General features: G+C 38.8%; 1 protein-coding gene across 2 annotated transcripts; it reads left to right on the top strand.

The window, feature by feature from the left end:
• Positions 1 to 5,221: 5,221 nt before the first annotated feature.
• On the top strand, positions 5,222 to 7,427 carry LOC133745629 (transcription elongation factor SPT6 homolog). 2 transcript variants are annotated; one of them, XR_009863683.1, is made up of 2 exons: positions 5,222 to 6,464; positions 6,983 to 7,427. XR_009863683.1 is itself a non-coding variant. In XM_062173739.1 (2 exons), exons 1-2 carry the CDS (start codon positions 6,079 to 6,081, stop codon positions 7,364 to 7,366), a joined length of 645 nt encoding a protein of 214 aa, XP_062029723.1. In that variant the 5' UTR covers positions 5,273 to 6,078; the 3' UTR covers positions 7,367 to 7,427. The 2 variants fall into 2 exon arrangements, 1 of the variants encoding a protein (XP_062029723.1); XM_062173739.1 differs by having other exon boundaries at positions 5,273 to 6,339.
• Positions 7,428 to 11,423: the final 3,996 nt, after the last annotated feature.

An 11,423-nucleotide genomic window follows, 5' to 3' on the forward strand; every position in this document is an offset into this window, starting at 1 on the left:
AAATAATATCAGAAATCTCTACAGGAGACTTGTATTCTAACAAGCACCAACTAGCAAAGAGTGCAATAGCTACTCCATTTGCTTTAACATAGCAGTGACATAGCGGAAAGATAACACTATATGTACCCCGTGTACAACCTAGCATAAGTACCTGCTTTAGCACAACTTTCCTACTATGTTGCCGCCAGATGATAAATCCGACGACACTTAGTTTCATCCTGCCACTAGGCGGTAACGACCATTTGACGAAGCCAAAAACTCGCTGCCAACCTAGAGCAGATAAGGCACATTGAGTGCATAGACTGGCACAAGGCCCTACTAGTTCTACACCACAAGTGTAGACTCTTATTTCGCGCCAAAGACGCGACCTAGAAACATAACAGCAATAAACTAAAACAGAAATAAAATAACTTGCTAAGCCCAGGCCCAAAAAAAGGGCCCAAGCCCTAGCAGCAATCCAAGAGAAGAAAATCCCACAAACTGCCGGCCGGGCCAGGCCCAAATCCCCTACGGTCACCGCCGCCGGCCTCTGCAGAGGGCAGCACCGCCGCCTTCGCCAGACCGCCATCAGCAATCTGTCATCCCAGATCGAAACTAGAACCTGCAGATAAACAAGCTTCGTCGCACCATGGAGAAGACCCAGATTACTATTCTCCAGTAATTATTGTTGTAAATAGCTCATTTTATTATCATTATTTGATTCTTATCATAGTTATTTATATTAATGTCTTATGATTATTTTTGTCATATCTACCTCATATGATTATGTCGTTTGTGAAAAAATAACAAAATTATTTTCTATCGCTGGGACTTGAACCCAGGTTTTTTTTGGATGCGATCGAACCAAATATCCTAACCAACTAGACTACAACAAATTTATGATTATTTTGTTATAATGTTATAGTAATGCATATTTCAATTACTGACTCTAAATGAATCTGCCTCTATTTTGACATATGGTACTCACATATTGGTATCAAAAATATTAATTATATTTCCTACAGAATCGAGGTATGTATTTTTCATGAGTTTGACGACTTCAATTTGATCTCCTCTTATTATCTTATCTAATAATTTGATATAAAATTGTCAATTTATAATGAGATCGAAACTACATGTTTCTTGATTCAATTTCATGAGGACTTAAAATTCCTCCACTGATTGTTATACAATCAAATAGATCAAAACCTCTTGTTTCTTGATCTCCAATTATGTTAGGACCTTTGTCCCTTCTCTTTATGAGTACATGTGAACCTCTGTTCACTCCACTCTTAGAACATGCTTCTAATTGTGAAGACTCAAACCAAATGTTTTGAGTATGAGGGCTATGATCCCTAAATCTATTATTTATTGGAGGATATGCTTATACTCATATGGACTACTGTCCCAGACTCAAATTTGAGTATATAATTTTGACATTTGTTTTCAGTGTCAAACAATAATATGAACCACATGTTCATTAATAAATTCATTTTGAACCATGAATGTTCATGATAAATATAATGACAAACATAGTTGTCTTCCATGCATCTAATGCAACTATGGACATGATCCATTGCAATTGTTGATAATTTTTCACAATTGATGCTTCAAAAAGCTAAGGTACCAATCATCTCAAGAGCTGCAGATCTTGATTGATGACTCCAACTAAGCTCGTATTATGTTACCTATGTGGAATACCATTGCATATATTTGGTGATGAAATTTTCACCTAAATTAAGTTGTATTGATCAACTATAAGTATACTACTGTATACTGTATCATGAATTGAAATTTCATTGAGCCAAATAAATTTATTTTGGCGTGACTAATGTGTCATTACTATGTCATGTAGACTCATCTACATACATACTCTACATTATTGTATAATACAACAATAATTGCAAACTTTCCTAACGAGGATATTATAATTTATCGCATATCTGCGAGTTGTCACTTTAATAAGACAATTCTCCCGTCATTAGGGAGATAAATATTATGAAAAACGATATGAATTGGTGTGTGATATTTGTCCACCATGTCTTATCATTATCTTAAGAAAAATTCTCAATCAATTATGAGAAATTGAGAAAGTGACACTTATTAACGACAAGTTTTGACCTAAAAATTGGTTTGGGCTCGCCACCCACCAATGGATTTACAATCCAAATTTTTTGCACGCATATTTTGCGAATGGTCAAACTAGATGGTCTTCCCGCCGTTAGGGGGAGGAAACACTATTGTAACGGCGTGCATTATGTGGGATATATCCACCAAGTCCAATGTTTTAATCGCCCTGTAAGGGAAGATTATACAAGCCCTATAGCGCTCTTCATGAGGTTATACAAAGATCCACATTCTTTAATTAATTTGTCATTGAGAGACAACAAATGCCCTAAAAGAGGCATGGGTACCTGATATGAATAAGCTTTTATAGCTAATGCATGCATATATTTTGAATGTGTGATAGATCTCTAATTGATGATCATTGATGATATCTCATCTGTAGTAGCTACTAAATATCATCAAGGGCTGTTTACTACCACGTTTCATTGTATCGACAAATTATACTATTGGCCAAATTGGAAAGAGGCAATTCCAATGAATTTAAATATTGTAAACGTGATGATATACTTGGACGTTATCTACCCTAAAAATTACAAAGGGTGTACTAAAGTGAATTGAAATCACTATGACACAAGTCTCTTATAGAGACATGGGCTTATCATTCTTCTCCAAGCGATAACTTTTCTATAAATACAGTGTTACATATAGCTATTATATTGACGAGAGGCTTATAGCAAGTTGTCATGATTATTATGAAGATCTTAAAGGCAAATTGCTAAAAGCAAATCCCCAAATCCTATGTGTCATTATAAGCATATTGCTTAACCAAATCCTTAATGGATTCATATTGCCAAAGGCAAGTCCATGAATGAGTGAAAGAGCTTAAAGCTCACTCATGGAATCAAAAGTCTAAAGCTCATACATACTCATTCAATTATGGTCAAAGTGACTTATTGCCTCAATGAGTACTATGACAAGACTAAGAAATCGAATTCGAATCATGCTCACAATGTTGCAACATATTCTAACTTCCACGAAGTTATGAATTTATCTAGAGCTCATATTGAGCCTATATGAAATTATCAATTACACAAATTGATATCTATGGCTAAGTATGTCATACATAAATTTCAATGCTCGGAATATTGTATAAAGGTAAATGTGTCAATTGTTGTTCCTTTATATTGTTATTCTTTAACTAATATCTTTATCTATAATTTGAGCATATGAAATTGGTTCTACTTGAGGTAAGATTTATTATCATAGTTTTATTGGTATTACCCTAACCTTCGCAGGAATTGAAATTCATGATGAGTCCCCTTTATGCAAAGCACACATAGTCTCACCTATGTGATCGACACACCATATCCAATATACATGGTGCATGTATTTTATTGCATACATGACTGAAGCTTGCAACAATCAGGGGGAGATTCTCATCAGGGGGAGCATTCAAAATTATGCTACCTAGGACATATGCGCGTTGTACTCTTTTTCTCCTTCGACCAGGGTTGTTTTTGTCCCACTGGGTTTTTGTTACCTGACAAGGTTTTTGACGAGACAACATTAAGCGCGTCCAACACCATATCATTTAGTGGTGGACATCCAAGGGGGAGTGTTATAAATATTATATATATGTGGCTGTCCACTGTAAATACTCATTAGTTATGTCCTTATGATGTAAACACTACTCTTATATAAAGGGGTCTAATGAGAATGAAACAAACACTTCTACCTCCTCCATATTCTGTTTCTCGCTTCTATCTCTATATTTTTCTCTAGTTTATAACAATATATATATATATTTGTAGTGTTCTAAAACTCGAGCGCCCAGGCAATCTAGGCAGCGCCTAGGTGATGGGCGGTGAGTCTCCGCCTCAAGTAATGACTAATCGGTGGGTGTGGGTGGTTTGGTTTTAGGCAAGCACCTAGATGTCTGGGCGGTTAGGTAGAACAGGTTGAGCAGTTGGGTGGAATAGATTAGGCGATTAGGCTAGGCGGAATTCACGGTGAAGCTTTTACAGAACGACGGAATTTGCGGCAAGCATGGTGGATAAGTCAACTTACGTGTTGAGCGTGCTAGTTTCAATGCCAGAGGCGCGGACAGAATTAGTAGAGGAAAGAGGGATTCTGGTGCTGGTGGAGACCGTGGAGGTTGGATTGTAGAAGCAGAATGAGATATTGCTAAAGATCGTGGTGCCAAAACTGTCAATATTGTTGCAATTATGAGTGAGAGGATTTTTGGTTTTTGGCTTTTTTGATATATTCAAATGGGTGTTTCGGTTTGTTGTTAAGCCACGTCGTCCTCTTGCATAAATGATCGTGGCCTTTATTTCAATTATACACTTGGTAATCATGCTTCATTGTAATCGAGTTATCTTTTCGGTATGTCACTACTATGTCAAAGCAAATGGAGTAGCCAGTAGTGCACTCTTTGCTAATTGGTGCTTGTTTGAATACATGTATTTTGCAGAGACTCCTAATATTATTTCAGGACGTTTTTTTTTTTTTTTTTTTTAAAAAAAAAAAACCCCACCCCATTCCCACCCTTGATGGGGCTCGAACTCTTGATCTCTTATATATGGGACCAAAGCCTTACCACCCCACCAAACACACACACCCAAAAATAGAAATGTATTTTATTTTTCAGGACGTACTCTAAATGCTTATTGCAGGGGTTTAAGCTCAATGTCTCTCCCCTCCCCCTTTGTATTTAGAAATTTCATTAATAGAGGCTTGAGGACAGCCGCACCAGCCCTTTATTTTCAAAAAAAAAAAAATCAAAGTGGTTGGATTGTAAAGAAGAGCAATGTGATGTAATTATATGTTCTTTAAATCTATTCTATCAATTCTTTTACTCTTTAACTCTATATATTCTTAATTATACAATTAAATATATTAAAAATAAAATTAAAATTAAAATTAAAAAAACCGCCTGGGCACTAGTCTCTTAGCCACCGCCTGACTAGCGCCTAGCTATTTTTATAAGGGTTAAATACTTGTTACTCCTCAAACTTTTCCCTGAAAAACAGTTTAGTCCCTCGCCTTTCAAATTAAACTGGATAGTCCTTATTCTCTCTAATTCTCACACAACAGATCCAAAATGACTATTATAACTTTCCAATTTTTTTTCCTCTTTTTTATTTTTATCTTTTTACTTATGCTTGGACTATCCACGTCGTCCGGCGAGGCACCCAAACCTTTTCTTCCTCGCAGAGATCGACGACCTGCAGCTGCACAACAAACCTCAGCCACGCCACTAACAACTCCTTCCTTCTCTGGTAAGCAACGATCACCTCTCCTATGTGGTAACTTCCAAAATCCAAAAATTTCATGGTTCTGGGTTGGGTTAATTGATGAGATAGAGAGGTGGAGAGAGACTAAAATATCAGATTTTCTCTCCGTGGTCGACTAACTTCGATCATATTTGTGGCTCACTACTGCCTCCGTCATGCTCACCGACCCTCGACGAGCAAAACCCATTCTCCATGTTGTCCGGCGATGCCCAAAAGTGAACTCAGGCGCCGGCAAACCAATATCCAGAATTGAGTTGGACACCCTGGTCCGACACAACACCGCCAAGAGCCTATCTCTTCTTCCATTAATCACATTTGCAAACCTCATAGTTGTGGATTCATGTATGAGAGAGAAACAAGGAGAGATAAGCTAAATCCCGGATTTCCTCTCACCATGGTTGAAGAATTTGGGTACCCATCCCGGCAGCTCCTCTGGTCACCACTCCACATCTCAGCACTAGTCTTGTATGCCTGGAACAATGGCATCTCTCAGTGGCAATTGCACAACCCAGCTCCCAGTGTTGTCGTCCTCGTCCCGACAACTCCTCGTCTCTTCACCTCGGTTCAAACGGGCACTTGGCATCCTTTACCGACAGTCCACAAGCTGCTATCGCTGTCACACCTCACCGCCTCTTGGTGAACAACACCCCACCTACTGTTGGCGCCCAACTACCGGCGACACCATACGTACCGGCAACACATCCCGGTGACCCACACCGAGCTTTTTCAATCTTCTATGAAGTTCCTTGAGAGTGCTACCTCAGAGAGAGAGGTTGAGGACGTTGAAACAAAATTCAAATTCCATTTCAATCAAGATGTGTTACCTCTTGAGCTACATAATGTCGCTGAAGAAGATATTTGGAAGCAAGTGTGGGAAGCATGCCAGTATAAGGTGGAATCAGTTTATAGCGTCTGCAGCAAGGCTGGCCTGTGGAGGGTTGCATGCAACTTCGGTCCTAGCTCTGAAGAACTTGGGTTGCAATTATCAGGGGAAATGGTGAGTTCTCTTTTTCTTGAACTTTTTATTGTTGTAGAGAATCACACTCAGTGGTTCGTCGAGGAATGATGAGATGACTTTACAGCAATTGCTGTTTGGCCTCTGTTCCTCTTTTTCAGGAACTAGTATGCTCTAGCTTAATCCAACTTACTATTTCCATTGGAGCTGGTTACGTTGATTTTCTTTTGTAAAGTACATACTGTGTTGCCTTGCAAAATGGAGCCGATTTAAAAGGCTTTATGTTACTAACTATTTTTAATATGAGGCGAAGTTTGGAATTCATATAACTTCAGGAATGGTATGGTTGAAAACAATGAGCGGCTTCAAAATCGGGGGAAATTTTGAGTAGGGGGTAAGGAGGGTGCCGAGGTCTTAATAGAAAGGGCTTGATAGTCCCGTCTGCTAGGCTTTTCCGAACTTCCCTTCGCCTTTCTGCCCGTGAAATCCTTTTCTTCTGCTTTTTCCCAACGAGATATCCCCATTCTTTAGTAATGAAGCATATATTAGTTCCAGAGAATCATCTGAACATTCTGAGATACGGTTGTCAAATGGGGGAAGAGGAACGAGAGGCGTCCCTAAGCTTTCCGGCTCACTAATAGGTGACGAGGGGGTTACTGATGGAATGCATATTATTTGCTTGCAGAATATCAATGAGCTGGAGGAACCTGAAGAGATGCCACTGGAGATTGCTGCAAGATTTACATCCGATATTTTTCAAACGCGGGAACACGTGCTTAAAGGAGCAAGGCTGTTAGCAGCTGTTGAGATTAGTTTGGAGCCTATTATCAGGCAGTATATGCGAAGAAAATACTTTGACGCCCTTGTATTACGTGCAAGGCTATCAAGGAAGACAATGTGGCCTAAAGTAGGAAAGAGATTAAGTAAATTCAAGGACGAAGAATTGTTTCGTATCCAGAAGGCTAAAGATAATGGTACTCTTGATTTCACCATAAAGCTGCTGGATGATGATGTAGAAGACTTGTATGATGATGATGATACAAATAACAACAATGATTTGACATTGTAAGTACTGTATATGTTAATTTACTCATGAGAATAAATAGGCCCTCCTGGTGAAGACTTTCTTCCATGCTCTCAATCTCGAGGGAACCCTAGTGGGAGTCAGTGAAGAAGGCCGTCTTAATAAGTGCTTTATTTTGCAATCGGTGGTGTTGAGTCGTCTAACTCTGATATAGTGGGTGGTAGTTCTGCTTCTACTCCATCATCTTCAATAGACATGGTGAATGCGTGGAGAAGAGAATAATAGACAACTTCCTCCTACATGGCCCCTTTTTCTAAAAATCTCACATCTACAATGACCATAAATCTTCCAGTAGCTATTATGTGCCTCAGATATTAGTTTTGCAGTTGAATTGCTCTTGACTTTGGCGTGGACATGTAGAGCAAGCACTGTGATGACCTGTCCACAACAACGCCTGGAGAAGTTCAACAAAAGGGTAGATATCCTATAAATACTATAACCTTCGATCTGTAGAAACCAGCCCCCAAAACAAAAAGGAAATGATTCTATGACCCCAACTGTATTACAAAAGCTACGGATTCAAAATCTAGGAAATCTACAGCCAAAACAGGTACGCCACACCTGAATAGTAGCTTTTTCCTTCCCCAAAGGCATTGGGCTTCTCACTAGATATTGTAGTACAAGATCCAATATCTTGTACACCACCTTTGAGTCAATAATAACCAACATCAGAGATGTATACAATCCACAGAAACTGCACCAACAAGATCATACACAAGTATAAGACCCATAATGATGTTAACAGAGAAGACATTCTAGAAATGCGGGTGACCCGATCATATTTGTTATTGAAAGGAACACGTAGTCCTTATACATCACCATATTTGAAGCTTTTCCCCTTCAACAGTGAATTTGAAGTTTTGAACCCTTAAAATGGGTTACTTTTTTAAATGTCCCAACATATCCTCAATACTGAGGAATGCATTGATATGTAACAGAACGACCGTCCCATGCATTGATATGTAACATGTACAGCACACTTTATTGGAACGGATTAAAGTTGCACTGGTGCATTTATGAATTTCAAAAAATGCAAAAACAAATAATACAGAAATCTCACCAGTCTGCCTTCCGTCAGATTGACCCCCTGAAAACTTCACTACTCTGATGCCTGTCAAATACGTTTGGTTGTGCATGTTGCGGTAGTCTAGGAACTGGTGTTGGTCACCATGGGAGCACAAATGGGTAGAAGAAAGGAGTATCACAATTGGACTCTTTTCTGCTATCTTTGACCATTCACTTGTAAAAATGTTGCACATAATGAAAATGTCCTCATCTACCCGCAGATAAAAGATATCAGCATTGTCTGGGTCAAAAGCTAGCAATATACACAAATTTTCTACATCAATCTGCAAATCCATTTTTTCTTCATCCAGTGAATAAATCCTCACCATGTCTTTTATACATAATTTGGAAGTTCCTCCATGACACTTGACCATCCAATCATCTTGTTCTCCTACAATAAGATCCGCAACCAATACAGCACGGCTGACAAAGTCGTACTCGGACATGCGCAAACACCCTCTATGGACTCCTACGCACCGAAGTATTTCACACCCACAGTTATCAATTTCAATCAATCGACATTTATAGTGATCAATAGTATTATTGCCATTAGTACTAGTACTATTCTTACTATTGTTGACCATGAATGGATCCAACCCAAAAATAAAAAAATTTCGACGACGACCCATCCAATACAACATTCCGTTGCAAGCAAAGCTAATGCTGGGATCAATGGACTCATACCTAAGGGCAGATGTGGGGGATACAATTGATTCTGTCCATTCACCCGTCTCAGAAGAGAAGATCTGCACCCCCAATGTGCAGGAAAATTCCTGATCAGGAGGAAAAATAATTCTCACAACCCTGCACCTATACCCCGCATTAAGCTTGATGGTATCTCCTGATTTCCAATCACTTGTCTTATAGTTATAGTAAGGAAGATCGCAGATGAATCCCGCGGGTGTGTACTCGTATACTTGAGGCGGGGGAGGAAGTTCAGCCCATTGGATTGTGTATGGATTGCAGATGAAGTAACCACGTTGTTGATACTCGGTTGCACAGCACAGAACCAAGTCATTATATGTACCAACCACAATTGGCTCTTTCTCCAAACTGTAAATACTCATCAGTCTTCTGAACAAAGGAGTTAGTGGCTTGGACAATGATGAAGTTTTGTTAAGGAATTCCACCCCTTCAGCGTTTATCAAGGTACGTATTATTGGCTTTTCCATTTGCAGGCACAGGAAGCGGCCAATGAAAGAAGGATTTGACATGAGAGTGCACCAACGTTTGGACACACACTTGCATTGAGAGACGAATTTATAGCAAGGAAGTCGACAGAGAATTTCAACCAAAACATGTTCGGGAAGATTATCAATATTAGCATTCATCAGTTTTGATGGTGGTCTTCTTGATGCTGCTGAACTTGATGATGAAGTTTTTGATGTTTTCAAGTGATGAATAGGATTAGAGGCCGGGGGGGATAAACTCCTGTTTCTTCTTTTTCTAGCAGAAGTGCCGTCAATACCTCTCATATTCACCAGCACAAATAAAGTCAGAAGGGGACCTTCCTCTTAATATATACTCCCGGCTGCAAAAGATATACACAGAAAATTATAACTATAGTGTAAGCCCCCTTTGAATCTTTTGTGTTTTACTACTTTAAGCAAAATCAGAAAATAGATGAACTTGAAAACAGAAACAACACAGCAGTTTTAGAGTGGGTCAGCCAAAACTTTAGCCTACAACCACTTCGTGATCTCTCTTGAGAGATTCACTATGAAGAACTTAGGTGTTTACAAGTACTTATTGCAGATCCCTCAAACTCCTCAAACTAGTTCTTACCTCTCTATCACTCAGACTCAGTTTTCTGCACTCTCTGTCTTGATTTCATAAAACCTCCTGCTCCTATTTTGATGCAGAACGGATGGCAGTCCAATTCGAAGAGCAGCTTGATCGTGCAAGAGGAGGAAAACGAAAAGTGACTAGTAGCCACGCCATAGCTCGGTGTCCGATTGAGACGTGCCATAGCTTTCCGGAAAGGGAATCGCGCCAGGAACAAGACTCATCGGTGTGCCACGACCTGTGGGCTTTTTCGGGCTTTCGGGGTCGTTTAGGGCCTCAAAACTGCATTTTTCTAATTTTCGGTGTTTTGGTTTTCTAGTTTATTTTTGGATTGTTTTCGTTTTTACCCATGGGCTTTAGGGTTTCATTGTTAGTTGCCCTAGGGTTTCTTTTCTCTTATTTAAGCAACCTTAAATGGCTGCAGAACTATTTTTCATCTTATTATCAATAAAATAGAGAATTTTCTCTTTTATCTCTGGTGGACTCCAGAACCCTTTGTTTAGGTTTATCGCTTGTAAACCTAGTTTATCATTCCGACTGCGTCATATTTATAGCACATAGAAGTTGCTGATATATCATGAGATTAGGATTCCTATTCCTAATAGACTAGGGCATAATTGACCTTTCTAAGCCTGTATTACAAATCCTAACAGAACAGTTCCTAGAACTTATAGAAAAGCTGCGTAAACCTCTTTCCTTTCTATACTTAGAGAATCCTAGCTTTTGTAGACTGTATCAACGAGCCAAAATACCAACAATAACATCTTGGCATTATATTATAACTGATGTGCTCTATCACAAAAGTTCTAATTGACATAAATACACATTGAAAAGATAAATACATTTGAACTGAAGAAAAATAGAAGTCACTATTTTGAAAAAAATGTAAACTTTAACTAAATCAATAAAAGATAGGTAGATATAACCTCACAGAAGCAAACGTAAACAAAAAGTAAACAAAAGGTTAAATATGGAAATTAGAAATGGTAAGCGAGAGCCCAATCGTGCTTGTTATAGTGCTGGGAGAAGGGTTTAACCCAACCGAGCTGCATATCAGTTAAGGTAATAACTGAATCCGACTTTGAAGCGCTCATAACTAATATCAAAGGCAAAAAGGCCTTTATTGAGAGGTAGTCTTTTGGTGAAAGGAAAAAAAATATATATATATATATGCCAAGTTTTGATTTGGAAT

This window comes from Rosa rugosa, chromosome 4 (assembly GCF_958449725.1).
Source record: "Rosa rugosa chromosome 4, drRosRugo1.1, whole genome shotgun sequence".
Lineage (NCBI taxonomy): Eukaryota > Viridiplantae > Streptophyta > Magnoliopsida > Rosales > Rosaceae > Rosa > Rosa rugosa.

What these genes read in the sequence shown, in the direction of transcription:
- LOC133745629 (XM_062173739.1), top strand. Translation starts at nt 6,079, where the DNA reads ATGAAGTTCCTTGAGAGTGCTACCTCAGAGAGAGAGGTTGAGGACGTT. An exon ending in TGCAATTATCAGGGGAAATG is followed by an intron (nt 6,340 to 6,982) that starts GTGAGTTCTCTT and finishes ATTTGCTTGCAG; the next exon opens with AATATCAATGAGCTGGAGGA.